The 20,027-nt window shown below is 41.4% G+C and overlaps 1 protein-coding gene across 1 annotated transcript in view; it reads left to right on the forward strand.

Annotated features, from left to right (window-relative positions):
* The window catches only part of LOC122809518, a 440,105-nt gene that overhangs the window by 257,114 nt on the left and 162,964 nt on the right, over positions 1-20,027 (forward strand). Inside the window, exons 4-5 of the mRNA XM_044081085.1 lie at positions 8,854-9,030; positions 18,408-18,502. Coding sequence (XP_043937020.1) covers positions 8,854-9,030; positions 18,408-18,502 — 272 coding nt within the window. The remainder of the gene's footprint in view (positions 1-8,853; positions 9,031-18,407; positions 18,503-20,027) is intronic.

A 20,027-nucleotide genomic window follows, 5' to 3' on the forward strand; every position in this document is an offset into this window, starting at 1 on the left:
GAAATTATGATAATTGTGCTTTGCACTTTGCACTTTACATGAGTAGCCTATGTCTGATACACAGTGTGACCAGCTTATGCATTGGTAGGCACGGTCAAGTTGTGGATTTGCATGCATTGCTTTTACTGTAGTGTATATGCTTTAGTATAGGCCAAAGCTATGTGCCAGCCATTGCCTGTTTTCCACTGCCTACATCTAGCACATTCATCCCCCTGTTGATGGGTCCATCACTGACTACTAATCTGACTCGCTCTCTACTGCCTTGCACATCTGGGAGTTGTTTGTCCTTTATACAGCCACTTTGCTGCAACAGCTTATTATTATCATATTATGTAACACTGCATAAACTGAGAATATCAAAGCACCAGTGCCAGGGCCATAATGCAGAGCACCATCATATATATTCAGGATTTGAAAATATCCCTTCAGCTGCCCAAACACACTTCACGAAGACCTGGGTTTGTGATCAAGTTGTATCCACTGTCTGTCACAGTCAGTAGATTTTGTATGGGTGTCATTAACTAGGGTACCAGGACATATCCAACATTGCTAGTAAAATTCTCCTGTAGAAAGTCACCCCTCACAAACGATTGGTAAAAGTCACATAAGCATCACATGTGGAAATCAGGCGCCCAGGTTGATAGCAAACTAACTTTTGACCACCATATTGCCTCCATTGCATGGAAAGCTTTCTACGTGGCCCACCTTATTAAGGCTCACCTTAGTAAGGGTATCTCATCCAGGGACAAGGTAGTCATAGCATCCCTGTATTCTTCCCTTATAAGACCCATTATTGAGTACATTGTCCCTTTCGGAATATATCTCACAAAGCACATGCAGCAGCTGAAGAGACCACAGAGGTTCCTCACTAGGAGAATCCAGGGCCTCAAACATCTACCCTACACAGATAGGCTAAATCCCTATCCATCTATTCAGTCTCCTACAGACTCCACAGAGGTGACCTCTGTCTGACATGCAAAGCAATCTCAGACCTCGCCTTGATGGGACTGCTGTATATCCGCAAGTCAAGCTCCACTCAAGTAACACGCACGCACAACCTCAGCCTGCTCTGTGGCATCAATAAGACTTGTTGGCGAGACAGATTTGTGTCCCAGAGACTCCTCCTTCTGTGGAATAGACTCCTGCTCCATGTCAAGCAGAGTACCTCATTAATGCTTTTTAAACGCAACCTGGATAACTAGATGGGAAACAAAAAGTACACCTTTGGGATTCCACCTGTATCCCTGCTGGACAGGGGAATGAGGTGCTTACTTGTTGGAACATGGGCTAAATTCTTGGCTAGGCTTGTAAGGGCCTCAAGGCCAATAGCCTAGTAACTTCCCATGATCCTATGAATCATGGTAGTTGCCTGGGTGGCCTGCACCACATTGTAGATTATACCTTGTGCATTACAGACCAGTTGGCAGTTGATGGAGTGATACCCTGTATGGCTCACATGTCTACCATGCTCACCAAGTGGGACCTTTATTTCAATGTGGGCATAGTCTATGGCTCCCAGCACCTCAGGGAAGTGGGTTATATCATAAAAGTCCCACATGGTGTTGGCTTTCTCCTCTGTGGTACATCGGAACCACATATCCTACCCCATATGCTGCAGCATGGCAATGATAAACTGATGGAGTATTCCCAAAGCAAATGCCTGGCATACCCTGCTGTGTCCCATTTCGATTGCTGAAAGGTTCCTGTAGCTAGTGTATGTAAAGCTACACAAGTCTTAGAATCCTGTTGGATATGTAACCCACCATTCCCACAAGCCTGCAGATAAGGCTGACACATGTCAACCAGTTCCTGTATGGTGTCCCTATCCACGATACTGATCTACGATGTTGGTGATGTCCTTCAAGAATGCAACTGCAGTCCTGACATATGGGTTGTCCTGCCTCAGGCAGCCCTTCGGTCGGCCAGATTCCAAAGTCTGGGTCTGGTGTCGGCCGATGTCGCCTCCTCCCCGACGTCAGAGCGGCTGGAGTATAAAGGCATCAGCCGACGCCATCTTCTTCAGTCTTTCTTGCCGCGCGGTGCCCGAAGCAGAAGCAGTTCGCAAGTGCCGGTCGGTCAGCTCCTGTGTTTTCAGTTACCGAAGTCATCTAAAGCTAAGTACCCGTTGGGAACATTTTTTCTTGCCTCAGCCGATGTCGGAACAAATTGAGAAAGTTAATAATTGTTTGTCTTGTGGTAAACAAATACCTCATAAGGACTTCCATTCTTACTGCCTCCCTTGCCTGGGCCAGACCACGACGTCTCGGCCTGTGCTGCCTGTGCTTGCTTTAATAAGCGCACTCTCAGGCGCTGGGCAGAGTTTGCCGAAGACTTTTTTGGCAAATCCTACGCTTACTACATGCCGTCGGAACAACCGACAACACAAACTACCAAAAAACGAAAGGACCGGGACCGACATCCTCGGCCCGCGTCTTCCACCGATACAACGCCTAAGCCCTCCACGAGTGCTTCGGTCCCTTCAGAAGCGGTAATTCAACCGCTCCAGGCCGATGACACCGCGTTAACTCATCCCTCGGTCTCGGAGACTACACCGGTGCCGGTTGTTGATTTTCCTCCGGAAACCGAAGTTCTGGATCTACCCGACACCATTCCCGTGGACAAAGTTACCCCTGCACGTGGGGCAGCTAGGCCTCCTGTATCCATGTCAATCAAGGCCTTTGCACGTGCTAAGGCCGCCAGCCAGGCCAAGGCCCATCCTAAACCTACTTCTCAGGCCCCTTCTTCTGACAGACAAATCATGTCTCTGGCTGCAGATCTAATCTCTCTTATCAGGGGGTCTCAGCCTCACCCAGACAGAGGTTCTCAGCCGCCTGCAGAAAAAAGGCCTAGAACTGAGCAGGCAGACAACCTGTCTTCAGATGAAGCCTCTGGGGATTCAGAGCATTCAGATACACAAGAAGATCCTTCCAGGCCTATGAGGACTCTGAAGCTGAGGAATCTATTCCCTCTGCCTCTCCTCCAGAGGATTTTTCTTTCGGTGAAGTCCTCCACTCCATGAGGGAACATTTCAAGTGGCAGGGTCAGGAATTTTCTGATTCGAGGAAAAGGCTACGTACCTTCCTTAAGTTACCCCAGCACAGACCTTTAGCTATCCCTCCAGTTTTGGATGTCCTGGATGATGTTTTCTCTGACTCCAGTACTTCCCCTGATTCTCTCCCTCCTGCTCCTGTCAAGCCAGACAGATATTACAGGGTCCCTGACACTCACAAGCATCTCTTTAAGGCCCACTCTGTGGATCTAGAAACTATTTCACAGGGTCCCAAAGGAGTGGCTACCTCCTCAGCCAAGAATCCACTGCCAGCTGACAGGGAAGCAAGGTCCCTGGAGAGATGGGGTAAAAAAAGTTTATACCTCTTCCACCCTTGCCATGAGGTCTCTTAACTGCCTTTTTCATATGTTTCAGTACCAGGATTATTTACTGGATGATTTGCAGAAAAAGATGGCCTCTCCTGAGCCTATAGATAGAAAGGCATTGCAGGATTTGGTTCATAACACTCAGCAGGTTAGTAATCATTTTCTCCAGTGTGGTTATGATGCATTGGAGGCTTCATGTAGGGCAGCTATGACAGGGGCTGTTATCTGTAGACATGCTTGGTTGAAAGAACAGCCACTGCCAGATCATGTTAAAGTAAAGCTCCTGGACGCACCTCTGGATAAACAAAAGCTTTTTGGTGCTAATGCTCAGGATGTGTTGAAATCTATTGAGGAAAAGGCAAAATCAGTACAGACAGTAAAGGATTTCCTCCAGGTTCAGCCACCAAGGTTCAGCAGGAATTGGCCTTCAAAGAATTGGTCCTTTCCAGACTCTGACAAGTTTCAAAGGGGAAAGAACAGACGTGCAAGAGGTAGAGGGCAATACCGGGGCTCCTACAGGGGATGCCAATGGCAACCACAAAATCAAAGAAGTGGCACAGGCAGTTCACCTGCACCACAGGGACAATCACAATGACTTACCTTTCACTCCGCCTACCAAGGCTCAAAGAGATGCACCTCTAGGCGGAAAATTATCTCTATTCTCAAAAAACTGGCACATTATAACAAAGGACAATTGGATTCTGGACATAATAGACAGAGGTTACAGGTTCCACTTCCATACCTTACCAACAGGACAAGGCATGCCAAACCTGCCACAAAATCAAAGGGCAGAGGCACTCATAGAAGTCTCAAAGCTGTTACAAATGAAAGCAATAGAGAAGGTTCCTCCTCAGGAACAAGGCCAGGGATTTTATTCAAGACTGTTCCTTGTTCCAAGAAAAGAAAAACAATGGAGGCCTATATTGGACTTGTCCATTCTAAATACTTTTCTCATGGTGCCAAAATTCAAGATGCTGACGTTACAGCAACTTCTTCCCATGCTGGGCAAGGGGTCTTGGCTGGTTACTCTGGACCTCAAGGAGGCATACCTGCATGTCCCTATCAGACACAGTTGCAGAAGATACCTCAGATTTCTTGCAGGAACAGAGCACTATCAATTCTCAGCATTGCCGTTTGGCTTATCTACTGTGCCCAGAGTATTCACGAAATGCCTGGCATCAGTAGTGGCACATTGCAGACTCCAGGGGATTCAAATATACCCTTACCTGGATGACTGCCTAATACAAGCAGACAGCAAACAGACCTTGATAAAACACTTGGATTACGTCATTCAATTGCTGCAGGCTTTGGGATACACAGTCAACATTCAAAAATCAAGATTACTGCCATCCCAAGAGATTATTTTCCTAGGAGCAAAACTGGACACTCAGCTACAAATGGCTTTCCTCACAGAGGAAAAACAAGAGCATTTAACAGCTTACTTCAAAGGCCTAGCAAAATTAACCCACCTGACCGCAAGGAAGACCCTGCAGGCCCTGGGGTTCATGGCATCTTGCATTCTTCTAATCCCTCTGGCAAGACTACACATGAGAAAACTGCAATGGTACCTAAAAAGCTTGTGGTCGCAACACAGCCACAACCTAGAAGACATAATACCACTCATACCATACCTGCAAAGGGAATTTTTGTGGTGGGCTCAAGCAAGTCACTTGAACGAAGGCATGCTTTTCAACAAACCTCCAACAAGTCAAACTATTACAACAGACGCCTCAGACCATGGACGGGGGGCGCACATGGACGGCAGATGCATTCAAGGGCAATGGGCTCCCATGGAGATGCATCAGCACATAAATCAAAAAGAGATGTTGGCAGTGATACATGCAATAGAAGCCTTTGGAAAATCTCTTCAGCAAGGTCATCTGCTAATAAGGACAGACAACACCACTGTCATGTGGTACATAAACAAACAAGGGGGCACTCATTCCTACCCCCTCTGCAGACTAACAATGATGCTTTGGGAAAAGTCCCTGAAACTGAACATCTACTTGCAATCCCAGTTTGTTCCGGGCAAGGACAATGTTCTGGCAGACAGGTTGAGCAGAAATTTCTTGGATCCACACGAATGGATGCTACACCCACGCATTTTCTCACAAATAGCATCTGCATGGGGAAGACCAGACATAGACCTCTTTGCATCTCATCTCAATCATCACCTGGAAAGGTTCTGCACAAGGATACACCATCCTCTAGCTTGGAGAACGGATGCTCTTTCCTTCAGCTTGAATGCTCTAACAATTTATGCATTCCCTCCTCTACCTTTGCTCACCAAGGTGTTACTGAAGATCAAGGCAGAACAACCAAGAGGAATCTTGATAGCTCCAGACTGGCCAAGGCAACACTGGTATCCACTACTACTGAGCATAACTCGCACCAAACCGTGGCCCTTGCCTCAATGGCCTCTGCTCCTGACTCAACACAGTTACAAGACTGTTCATCAGAACCTGCAAACCCTAAAGCTGGCAGCTTGGAGAGTTCCATGACTGACACCCATGACTCCCTCTCCGAAAATGTTCAGGAAATTTTGCTGGAGGCACGCAGACCTTCCACCAGAAAAACCTATTTGGCCAAATGGAAGAGATTCACCATCTGGAATGTCAACAAGGGCCAGGATGCATCACTGATGAACATACCTCAGATATTAGAATACTTGGCAGAAATGTTTCACAGTGGCCTCTCATACTCTTCCATCAAAATCCACGCTTCAGCTATCTCAGCACATTACAACTGTGGTCCACCTGTGTTTTCGCATCCCTTGCTAAGACAGCTTCTAAGAGGCATAAAGAATATCAAACCTCCAAGGAAGCTACCAATTCCTGTATGGGACCTCAATTACGTCTTGGAAAAATTAACTCTTCCTCCTTTTGAACCAGCAGCATCTTCAGAAATGCAATTTATCTCTTGGAAAACGGTTTTCCTGTTGGCAGTCACCTCAGCAAGAAGAGTCTCGGAGATACAGGCCCTCATGGCAGTTCCTCCTTTTCTCATCTTTCATCAGGACAGAGTTTCCCTTAGGACTAATCCTTCATTCATGCCTAAGGTGATATCCAGAGTGTCTCTAAACCAAGCAATTCACCTGCCTACTTTCTTTCCTAACCCTCAAAATAAAGGGGAAAAGCTGCTGCATACTTTGGACATTCACAGACAACTATGCTACTACTTGGACAGAACAAAGTCCACCAGGAAGTCTGACCAACTGTTTGTAGCCTATGCTGCTGGAGTGCAAGGAAAAGCAGTCACCAAACAAACTATCTCAAAATGGATTGGACACTGCATCAGATTCTGTTATTCTTTTCATGGAAAAAGTGTGCCAGCTAATATTAGACCACATTCCACCAGAGCTATGGCCACATCCACAGCTTTTCTAAGAGTAGTGGCTACAAAAGACATTCTAGAGGCTGCTACATGGAGCTCCGTGCATACATTTACCAAACACTACAACCTGCCATTATACTCCAGATCCTGAGCAGGCTTTGCTTCGGCAGTCCTGCAGGGACTTCTAGCTACACCATCTCTTGCTTAGTCCTACCACCCCCAGCTTGGCTATGGTATTCAACCCATATGTCAGGACTGCAGTTGCATTCTTGAAGGACATAGTACAGTTTTGTACCTACCATAAATGTAGATGTCCGATAGATATGCAACTGCAGTCAGGTTTTCCCTCCCTCCTACCCCTCTGTTTTTTCCCTTTTGGGTCCTTTCTCCCCTTACCTATCAGCTGGGCTTAGATATTATGGTGTATCTGTTTATTACTGTTGTGCATGTCTGGTTTTATCTGTTTATCCATTCACAAAATTTAGCCTTCCTTGGAGGGCACCTGGCATCTGGGGCAAGAAACACTGAAGAAGATGGCGTCGGCTGATGCCTTTATACTCCAGCCGCTCTGACGTCGGGGAGGAGGCGACATCGGCCGACGCCGGACCCAGACTTTGGAATCTGGCTGACCGAAGGGCTGCCTGATGCAGGACAACCCATATGTCAGGACTGCAGTTGCATATCTATCGGACATCTACATTTATGGTAGGTACAAAACTGTACTTTGTGAAGGTCATAAAATGTTAAGTGCATTCAGAGGACATGACATAGGGCAATGACATGCACCTCCATGGCTCATAACAGCAATAATATATTGTTGTATATACACACTCATTAATGCTGTGGCAGCCACTAAAATATTTGTACAGTCCTCATGCATGTAAACCAGATTTTCACTATGGTCATTAACACTGGTGAGTGTGCATCATGTCACAGTCGTCATATGTTTCCAAAATGCTCTGCCATCTTCTTTTGCCTCATTTTTATACACAGGGCTCTTCATTTTAATACGGTTACTCATTACTTATCATAGCGCCTTGAGCATAAACTTTGAGCAACTATGCTAATCAGTCTCCAGCACTCGTGATCAGTGTCTCTTTGAATTGCACACATCCTATGTGTGGCTGCATGCTATATAGAATTACTTATTGAAATATGGCAAATGTTTCTGAATCACAGAGCATGTTTTCACTGTGTTCACAGTAGCTTTTGGGAACTATTTATAGTATTACTCATGGATGCTGGGTACACCAAAACCCTTCTTTTAGGCCCGGCCTGATGAATAAGTCAGTGCTTTGAAATTTCTGTTTCTTCGGGAAATTGTTGTCTTCCCTTAGGTTGTGGTTATCTGCAAGTTGGTCATAATAAAATCTGGGAGATGAAAGAGTCTCCTCTACAGGAGTGTGTGCGTGTGTGGTGGAGGAGCAAACAGTTGTGTCTTTGTAGATTATTATTTCAATAAAATGAATTTCCATTGAAGTTGTAGTCAATGAAATGTCACCTCATCAAATCCAGCTGAACTGAAATAACAACAAGACCAACAGATGCAGTATTATCACCTCAAGTTGCTCCATACCGTAAAAGCAAGCAACAGGATTTCAAATTCTGCATTGCATCAAAACACAAGACATTGCTGTTAAGTTTGAATCAATTTTTTGTGAGAGAAGAGTCCATCCACACATGCAGCGGGAATGACCATACACCCTCTTTAATTATTGTAGTTTATTCCAGAGTTGCTTTACCTCTCAAAACCAAATTTTCCCTGCAACACTTTTATTTGAAAAGAAAAGCCATTTTCACACTCAAAAGATGGTGGCAGAGGTGTTTGTCTCAGCAAGTGTTCACTACACTGAATCTGGAGAGTATGAAGAATGCTTAGACCAGTTTCATGTTTTTTTTGGAGAGTACTTTTGTTGCTTGCAAACCTTATAAAACAGAGGTTTGTCAAGAAATAATTCAGAAATAGTTGACTAGAAAAACTGGGTAGCTCAGAGACCAGTGAGGTATTAATCTAAATAACATCTTTTATCACTAGAGTTGTATAGATTTGTGCAATTTTGGCTGTCTGCAGGTAGTGATACAAATGGTGGGCTGAAAACTGTATTTTGGAAACTAACACTTGCTGCTTTTTTACTTTTTTTTTAGAAACATTCTGTATTGTATCTTTCTTAAAGGACAAAGTAGAGGCTGTCCGATCCCTTGCAGAGCTGCTAAAAATAGATGGCAGTACATTTGAAGAGTCAGAAGAGCTTGCCATTGGACAAGTAGTTCTAGCATCATATGGGAACAAAACCTATACTGCAGAAGTCGTGAAATGCTCAGGTACATAGTTAAGAAACTCTAATAAATAAATCTTTCACATGGCACCCTATAATTTCATTTTTGTTTAGTCTACCATATTAAATGTAACAGAAATGCACAGCGTTTTCTTTAAATGTGGACATTTTGTAAGTTTGTACATTGAAGTTTTGTTCAATTGTATGTATTAGTTTGCTAATGGAAAAGTCAACCAGGCTCATAGAGGATGTTCTTTTTACACTGATAAAAAAACAAAAAGAGAAAAAGCACCACGCTGAAACCAAGACTGTTTTGTTAGCGCTTTCGTTTACTGAAAATGTGTAAATTTCTTCAGACAGTTAAACACACAAATATTCAGAGTTTACATACTTTAAAAAGTCATGACATCATTTTCTAAAATAACCTCACCTCATTTTAAAGTAAACAGACATATTTTACAAAAAGCATAAATAAATTAGTGATCACTGTATCAAAATAATCATTCACATATATAAATGAAATTCCTATCTTAATAAAGCTTTAAGTTTTAAAATACTTTTGATGGAAATTACATCATTTAAACCTGGCGGAACTGAAGCATTTAATTTCAACTGCCATAAAACTTATTTTTCTTCAAGTTTCAAGCTAGTAGGACCACCTCTCTCATTCTCAACTATTTTTTCAATAGCCATAAATGAAAATTCATGTTCTGGAAATAATAAAATGTGCCTAGCTAAGGCATTGGTGGTATTACCTTTACCAATTGCATAACAATGTTCATAAATTCTATTTTTTAGTGGTCTATCTGTTTTCCCTGTATAAAAAGCGGGACATTTAGAACATAAGCCCAGATAGACCATCCCCTTAGTGTTGCAATTAAACTTGCCGTTAATGTAAAACTTTTTTCTTTTCACTATAAATGAATTACTAGCTTTTATGTATTTCCACCAATGACAATTTTCACATTTGAACATTCCACAATGTGGGCGATGTAAATTAGAATTATTGTTTTCCAATACAACATTAAGGTTACATCCTTTACGGAAAACTATATGAGGATATTCAGTAATGTGTTTGCTGATCAATTGGTCCTCAGATAAAAAACACCAATTTTTGATGATGATAGATTTCAAGAATGGAGCATCTAAGGAAAATGTAATGATAAAATTTGATGTAAATGAATCCTCATTCTCAATTTTACCAAAATGGTTGAACACTTTGATGTTATTAAATTCATGCAATAGCGAATGGTCAGTCAAAATAACCAAATTGTTTATTGAATTATCTAATGAGTCAACCTGGGTTTCAACAACCATATCACTTTCTTTTATCTGTAAAATTGGTTTAAATAATCCCCTATTTCTTTTGTTAAACACCTCTTCAATAAGGTCACCAATAAGTTTAACTGGGTACCCACGTTTGCTAAACATATCTTTTAATAAATTACACTCTTCCAAAAAATCATTCTCCAAAGTCACCATCCTGGCAGTTCTAACAAGTTGCCCTTTCACCACCCCTCTCTTGTGGTGGTAGGGATGGCAACTGGAGAAATGCAGAAATGCATTAGAATATGTAGGTTTCCTGAAAATCTTAGAAATAAAACTTTTTTGGGGGGTATCCTTGATTAATTCCACATCCAAAAATGAAATTCGTTCTGTTTGAAATTCGCATGTAAATTTCAAAAAGTTGGTGTATTTTGTGATTTTTTCAACAAAAATAGCGGCAGAGGTAACGTCGCCTCTCCACAAGATAAATATATCATCCAAATAACGGGTTCTTGAAATCTATCATCATCAAAAATTGGTGTTTTTTATCTGAGGACCAATTTATTAGCAAACACATTACTGAATATCCTCATGTAGTTTTCCGTAAAGGGGGTAACCTTAAAGTTGTATTGGAAAACAATAATTCTAATTTACATTGCCCACATTGTGGAATGTTCAAATGTGAAAATTGTCATTGGTGTAAATACATAAAAGTTAGTAATTCATTTACAGTGAAAAGAAAAAAGTTTTACATTAACGGCAAGTTTAATTGCAACACTAAGGGGGTGGTCTATCTGGGCTTATGTTCTAAATGTTCCCCTTTTTATATAGGGAAAACAGATAGACCACTAAAAAATAGAATTTATGAACATTGTTATGCAATTGGTAAAGGTAATACCACCAATGCCTTAGCTAGGCACATTTTATTATTTCCAGAACATGAATTTTCATTTATGGCTATTGAAAAAATAGTTGAGAATGAGAGATGTGGTCCTACTAGCTTGAAACTTGAAGAAAAAGAAGTTTTATGACAGTTGAAATTAAATGCTTCAGTTCCGCCAGGTTTAAATGACATAATTTCCATCAAAAGTATTTTAAAACTTAAAGCTTTATTAAGATAGGAATTTCATTTATATATGTGAATGATTATTTTGATGCAGTGATCACTAATTTATTTATGTTTTTTGTAAAATATGTCTGTTTACTTTAAAATGAGGTGGGGTTATTTTAAGAAATGATGTAATGACTTTTTAAAGTATTTAAACTTTGAATATTTGTGTGTTTAACTGTCTGAAGAAGTTTACACATTTTCAGTAAACGAAAGCGCTAACAAAACAGTCTTGGTTTCAGCGTGGTGCTGTTTCTCTTTTTGGTTTTTATCAGTCGTTGATTTATTCTTTTTACACTGGTTAGAAGCATTTTAAGAGAACATTTCAGAATGACATCTCTTTAGCAGCAAGAGTGCGCAGGACACATTTTTGCTAAGATCTATGTGGGTATTGAGAAAGACTGGATGCATAGCTGTGTAACAAGAAGTAGTGCATTGGCTGTAATGTAACACGGCCTGGTGTCGATCATGTATGCATAAGCGCAGAGAATGCACAGTGATGCAGGAGGTCAGGCAGGGCTATGAATGAGTTGCAGTCACTACCAGCAGCATCAATGCTACTATTCAGACTGAGCTACCACAATCACATGACTCAGTGGAAACACAAACTGAATGCTGGTCACGTTCACATGTACACTTTCTGCAAATGACAGAAAAGCAGAGCAACACAGTGGCAGGGAAGTCCATTGGATATATGGAAAGGAAGGGGGGATAGTACAACCGGAATAGGAACGAGCAAGCAGAGGTCCGCACAGCAGTGTAAGATGAAGACTAGATAAGGGGGGATAGGGGAAAAGGACATTTATTTTAGGACAGGCATCCATTTTTCTTTTTTTCTTAAGAAGGGAAGAGGGGAATGGTATAAAGAGGTAATAAGGATCATCAGTGTGGAGTAAAGAGGGTAAAGGGAAGGTGGCTGTGGCAGAGAAGCTACTTTTATTTAAACATCTTGTGGCACACTGGATCCTACTTCTAAATGTTGAGTTTGAGAAAGCAGATGAATCTGCCTGTACAAGAATCTCAAAAATAAAAATGAAGGCTAAGCTCAAAGCCTGAAAGCTCTAGTAATCATACTAATCTTCACTGCACCTTTTAATGAGCATAGATTCTCTTCCAAGATGAGGAACCAGGCTCAAATCACTATCACTCTACTCAGTATCATACAGATTACTCAGAGGTGATCTGTGTCTCGCCTACAAGGCAATCTCGGACCCTGCCCTACTGGAGATGCTCCATATCTGTAAGTCTAACTCCTTTTCCATTACCCTGCTTGAAAGGCCTAAATCTAATATGCAACATCAACAAAACCGGCTGGAGAGACAGGTTTGTCTACCAGAGGCTGCCCCGTCTCTGGAATAGACTTCCTATACACGTCAAACAGAGTATCTCGCTGACCCTCTTCAAGTGCAACCTTGATGAGTGGATAGGAAACCACAAATTTGTCCCAGGGGTTCCATCTGTGTCCCTCAGTGACAGGTGCTGACTGAGTTTTTTTTTGGGGGGGCCATTAGCCTAGTAACCTCCTATGATCCATGTGAAATGTTGGGACCCACTAGACAGAGTCCCTAAATACAGAGACTAAATGGCTGAAAAAACGTTCTTACATATACTAAGTAAAGATGTCTGTTTCATGAAATATTCTCATTGTCTAAGGTATGGTGATTTTGGAGTTGGAATATATACGTTTGGGGGTATAAGGGGGTGCAGGGGGGCTTGCCCTCTGCAAAAACAGGTTTAAAGTAGATTTGCAATGTTCAAGAATCGCTCTTCTCCTAGATTTTCAATCTTTCTTTTTCAGTATGTCGGTACTCAGTGGTAGGAGTACCAACATTTCAACAGGGAACTGAGTTAGCAACTACAAAATGCATCTATTGTTGGATGAAACAAAAATGTATTGGACAGGGAATAAACAAGTATTAGGTCACTCGATGCAGAATTTCACCTCATACACAGATCCAGATTGAAAATGTTTGCCTACAGCAGAATGTGAAATTTCTTCAGTCTGTCTTCACAAGACTTCCCCAGCCAGAAGCAAAACTCATTTTCTTTAGAAGTAGTTTACTCCCAAGGTGCTAAGTCTCAAGTAATACAACAGCAGGATTTAAACTGCTCTAAAATATTTGTCAGTTAAAATGGACTCCAGATGAGGGTAAACTTCATCCAGTCTTCTTCAGAAAGCGTAGGTCTAATATTTCTAAACCAGTAACACTTTTATTCAGCGTCTGTGATACCACAGATATTGTCCCTGCAAGTTAGAATAATTCATAATCACCTGTTTTACTCAAACATAATGACATCAGGCAGCTTCCAACTGTTATCCAGCCTATAGATCTTAGAAAAAAATTCCTGAAAATGTTACAAGTGCTTGGACACATTAATAAATCTAAAAGAACATGAAAATAATACCTCTCTCTTCAATTAATCTCAGGATGGTTTTAGGGAAGTTTTAAATATTCTTACAGCCCTCCGTGAGGTTACAGTTGCACTTTACTTAAACATTGACTTTTGACTTGACACCTGTTTTTCAACCTCAGAAAGGTTGTTGACTTGTCATTTGTGCCTTTCTTTTAGAAAGATTTTCCCAGTTAGATTTTGCAAAGGGTGCAGTTGTTTCCGTAGCTAACCAACTAACAGATCAGGGTCATTTAATTGCGTTCTAACTGCATAAACACAACTGGTCAACATCACCTGTTGTCACAGACTGAAGACTAGACAATAAGTCACAGTAGTACCTCTGTATGAGACTGCTTCTTACTTTAATGGCAGCTTCCCCTTCCACTACATTTGTGTGAAATGTGACATTAGTAAATGTATACGTTTGGTGGGGTGTGGCCTCTAAGTAAGGGTTGTGCAGGGCAAGCAATGCTTGTTTAATACTTTTCAGGAATTTATTTTGGAATGGTGGTCTCAGTCTCTTGAGACTGACAAGTTGTTTTGATTGATTGTACTTCATTTTACAGGGAATCAATGCATTCATTTTGTCACGTAATACTGAGTTTCCCCAAATATTTTATATAACGTACAGTACAGTACTGTATTTGTTGCTAAGCAATATCACTGCATAACATTGCTCAGTACTGCCTGTGGTACCATTACTGTCAGATCTGCAGTGTTATAGGATCATAGGAAGCTACTAGACTAATGACACTGGGGCCCTTACAAGCATAGCCAAGAGTTTATCCCCCAAAAAAAAGAACCCTCAGTCAGCAACTGTCGCCCCTGTCATTGAGGGTGAAAGGTGGGACCCCTGGGACAAATTTGTGGTTTCCCATCCACTCATCAAGGTTGCGCTTGAAGAGGGTCAGCGAGGTACTCTATTTGACATGTATGGGAAGCCTATTCCTGAGACAGGCAGCCTCTGGGTGACAAATCTGTCTCTCCAGCAGGTTTTGTTGATGCCACATATTAGATTTAGGCCTGCTGAGCAGGTAATGTGCAAGGAGTTAGACTTATGGATATGGAACATCTTTAGTAGGGCAGGGTCCCATATTGCCTTTTAGGCAAGACACAGATCACAGAGTGATAGTGATTTGAACCAGTCCACATAGGACATATGTTGGAGGCCATGGATTCTCTTTGTGAGGTATTTTTCCAGTTGGTGCAGGTGTTTGGAGAGGTAGATACCAAATGGGGCACTATACTCAATTATAGGCCTAATGAGGGAGGAGTATAGAGGGGTAATAACCTTCTTTTTTCTGTATGCAGTCCCTTTACTTATGAGATGAACCAAGTAAAAGGCTTTTCTGACCACTGCTGCCACATGATGGTCAAATGTGAGATTGTTGTCAACCTGAGTACCCAGGTCTCTCACCACAGGTTGTGAGCTTAGGGGGTTGCCGTTGATGTGGTAATCAGTCGGGGCTGTGTTTTTGCCAAATGGTATGATAATACATTTTTTTGTATTTAACTCAAGGCCATGACTTTGATACCAGTTATTTGTAGCTGTGAGATCCTCTTGCAGTATGTTAACATCATTTGTGGTGTCAGTGACAGCATCCAACTTACAGTCATCCGCAAACATGGTCAGCCACAGGCCTTTTGTCTTTTCCTGAACCTCTGAGAAGTAGATGCCAAACAGTAGGGGTACCAGGACAGATCCCTGGGGAACACCACTAGTGACAGGTCTGCTGTCGGAGATGGTGGTGCCTATTTTGACCTTGTGGGTCCTATTGGTGAACCAGTTGGCCACCCACTTGACGAGATAGGGATTTACACTAAGTTGTGTTAGCATTTTGATGCTGCCCGAGTGGAGGATTGTGTCAAAGGCCTTGGCCAAGTCAAGGTAAGCTGTATGTACTGACTTTCTCTCATCCCGGGCCTTGGTAACAATCCTTCTGTAGCTGCACCCACTGTCATTTGATTGACAGTGAACTAATTTCCTTATGCCCGTTATCATTCACTAAGTAACATCGATCCCAGACAAACATTTTAAATTATCCTGCTTAGGTAATCTGTAGTAACAACAGAGCTTTCCATATTGTTGCTCTAGCAATATGGAAGCTTCCCTCAAAGACGCATCAGACACTTAACTTTATTCACTAGTTTGTAACACAACTAAAGAATCATCTTAAGGATTCATCCCTTTTCTGATGCTATACAGTCACTGGGTAAATCACTCTCCCTATTGTTCATTTCTACATGTATTTTGCAGTATTGCTAAACTTAATTTTCTTTTCTGTCTTGCCTTCGCCACTACCTTTTATTGTTATTACTGTGAGTTATAGACTATTTTAAAAACACATTACTGTTTATAACTCCCTCACCTCTACTGAATCTTGGATGTTTAACAGTCATCTTGCCCTAAATCCAAAAAAACGAAACTAGTAATTTTTCCCCTAAGAAAACCACTCCCTTAGATAAAAACTCTTCACTGTACAAGCCCAAGACAATACCACTATAGAAGTTGTCTCACACACTAAATTACTAGACATTATTATAGATGAAAACCTTAACTTTGACCTGCACATAAACAATAACATCAAAACACCAAAAGCTTGGTATGCTCTACAGGCACCAAAACTTTCATAGCCTGTCTACTAGACAACCCCTTGCAACTACCTTTGTATTACCCTCTCTTCTTTACGGTGCTACTCTCCTCACTAATATCCAAAATTCTACAAAATCCGAACTTAATATGTGTTACAACAGAATAGCAAAAATTGCCACCAAGGCCAAATTCTCGTCCCATCACTGTAACTCACTGAAATGATTAGGGTGGCTGAAACACTCCCACCATCTCTCATTCACCCAACTAAATACAGTGCACAAAATAATCTAGAGACTCACAGACTGTCCAGCTGTCTTAATTTTACTTGCCAAATACCAACCCAGTGGGAAACTAAGATCTGAAAATCATCTACTTCTTAAAGTCGAAAAGCCCACCTTACCTGCTTATCAACTCCTCTACTCCTTCACCCTCGCCCAACTATGGAACTCAATTTCACCATCTATAAGAAACACAGGCAGCACCACCACCTTCAAACAAAGCATCTATATCATGCTATCGAAATCTTACTACATGGAATCAATAAAGGTTGAAGTAGTAAAATATCGAATAACATAAAAAAAAATAAATCAATAAAAAAAACTAGTGTAGGCAGGGGGGCAATCCCCCCTGCACCCCCCCACACCCCCGTACTTAAATATATTAACTCCCGAGACCACACTACATTGAGGTAAGCGGAAATCTCCCCCTTACAGAGACTTCCGTTTACCTGCGATATTGTCAGCTTATGACAACGTGAAGTAGACTCTCAAACAAATACTGAAAAAAATCTCAACTCTTCCTGGCTATGTACCTGCTCTATAACCTAACCTCTTCCCTCTCCTTATATGATAAACTCCTATGCTTTTTGCTACTAATGACTGATGATACTTTCTCCATATTTTTTATTTTCATCACTTGTTGATACTGGTACAATAATGCTGATTAATATATTTCTGTTTATACCTCTCTGAATGAATTCATCTGGCTGCCAACTAAATTCGTGCTTTAGTCTATATTTTCTGTATATATTACTGTGATCAAACCAACTAGATTCCTGCTTTTATGTATATATTCTGTATATATTACTGTAATTGCCATGTGTAACACTGTTTGTACTTCTGTACCAATTAATGTTTATATTTTTTCTGTATCTATGTTCTTGTTGGAGCTTTTCTCCCTGGGTTCTCCACTGAAAATTGACTCTTTTAGGCCCAGTGGACTTTCCAGGTAAACAAATGCAATAAATAAATAAACAAATAACTTGCAATAACATTGATGCAGATCACATGTATTCATTCATAGTCAAGATGTATCCTTCAACACATTCCAAAGACATGCAGTAGGTGGATTGGACACACTAAATTGGCCATAGGCGTGAGTGTGCATACGAGGGTGTGGTGTGGAATAACTACCGAGGCAGGGCTAGCCACCCGGCAGTGCAAACTTTGGCTCCAGGTGATTGTAACTGTTGAAATGACACCCCAACCCCATGTGTAAAAATGGGAAAAAGGGGTTGTGGATGGATGGATGGATGGATGGAAGGATGGATGGATGGATGGATGGATGGATGGATGGATGGATGGATGGAAGGATGGAAGGATGGAAGGATGGATGGATGGATGGATGGATGGATGGATGGATATTTCCTTCAACAATACTGAGTTTTAGGTAACTCATTAGTTTCTTTTTTATTCACTTGCGCCAATCTACATCTTGCAACATCTTTTATGTCATATTGTATTTTTTGTTTGCCTGTTGGGCTGGATCAGACTCTGCTGGAAAGGGTTCTAGGGCCAGCCCATTTTCCTGGTTAATAAACAAATGCATAAATAAATACATAAAACTTCTTGTGAACTTTGAACAAAACATTTAGAAAACAAGAAAACGATGGAAAACTGCAACCAGTGCCTTACATTATTTTGTGTCTTGTACAGATAATTTATTCATCAGTCAGCCATTACTTGTTGAGAGCTGACTTTAGAAATGCAAGCCTGAAATGTTAGAACTTTTTAATTTTAGTCCCTGGATTACTAACCATCCCATAATTTTTAATTTCATGTAGACAGTGCAGCAGCTTTGCAGACTGAACTCATATGCCGAGAAAAAACAAAGATATTGGAAACAAGGAAAGCAACAGAGGCAAGAACAATGACTGAGGTACCGTTAATACTGGAAAATATTTTATAACTGTAGTATTGGCATGCATGATGTTGTATTTTGTAATTTCTGTTATATTCCACCTAAGTGATTTCTGAACTGTTGTGATTTAACTGTTTGTTTCCATTTATTTGTTTGTTCATTTATTCATCCATTTAAGGATCATATTAAATAGACTTAACAGAAGAGTCATTGCGAATGGGTAGATGATTGGAGCATGGCTCATAACTAGACTTCTTCAGTGTTTAGAAAATAATGACTAATTATTTTTCACTTGTCACTTACACTCATTCTGATGTTATGCTATGCATTAAAGGTATCCATTACATTACTCTGCATGGTCTTCACTTTCTTTAAATAAAAGTAAATAAAATCTTTAGCTTATAAGAAAAGCATGGATCGTCCTATCACTAACAGAACCAAGATGCTATCCTCCAAAAAAAAGGAAGCCAATCTGGTGGTCTTGTGCCATAAACAAACTCTACAACAGAAGAAAGAAACTGTTGCAAAAAAGAGTAAAATCCCACGATTGGGGGAACTCCCTGGTCAGCCTCAGTAAGAAGCTGAGATCCCTCATAAAATCCTCCAAAGCTAGTTATGAAAACAAAATTGCCACTGATTCTAAAGACAACCACAAAGCATTCTATAGCTATGTCAAAAATCTCAATGGCAACACTCAGATCTGCTCTGAGTTACAGGACAATGACACTAAATATACAGAACCAACTGATATTGCCAACATCCTGGCAGATAGGTTCAGTGCTAACTTTACCCCCCTCTCACCCCCTAAAGGGCCCATCTTTATACTGGAAGAATGCAAAGTTCCTGTAATCACGGCTGCACAGGTAAAAACTTCACTCTCCAAAGCCAAGAACACAGCGTCCATGGGACCTGACAACATCCCAGGCTTCCTTCTACATGAACTACAGAATGAACTGGCACCCCACCTAAGTACCATGTTCAATCATAGCCTCACCTCAGGCTTTGTACCCATTGAATGGCGCACTGCGACAGTTATCCCACTCCACAAAGGGGGGGCCACAACAGACCCTGGGAACTACAGCCCCATTAGCCTGACGAGCCTCGTCTGCAAGCCATGGAACGTGTCATCATGGAACTCATAAACAAAGACATTGGAGATCTCCAAACCCTGGACCCCACACAGTTTGGGTTTGTAAAAGGCAGATCATGTCTCCTAAACCTGATAGACCTCTTTGAAGTAGTCACCAAAGCCATAGATGAGGGTAAGGTGGTTCACACAGCCTATCTAGATCTCGCCAAGGCGTTCAACACCATCCCCCACTCTGGAATTATAGATAAACTCACTAAACTAGGTATAAATCCCTATGTCACAAGATGGGTTGCCAACTGGCTTACTGAAAGATCCCACACTGTGAAAGTAGCAGACTCCAAATCAGACTTCAGCCCAGTGACAAGTGGAGTACCACAGGGTTCAGTCCTGGGTAATCTCCTGTTTGGTATCTACTTCTCTGAAGTACAGGCTAACACAGAAGGTCTTTGGCTA

Source organism: Protopterus annectens, chromosome 1.part1 (assembly GCF_019279795.1).
Source record: "Protopterus annectens isolate FY-2018-M chromosome 1.part1, PAN1.0, whole genome shotgun sequence".
NCBI classification, from domain to species: Eukaryota; Metazoa; Chordata; order Ceratodontiformes; family Protopteridae; genus Protopterus; species Protopterus annectens.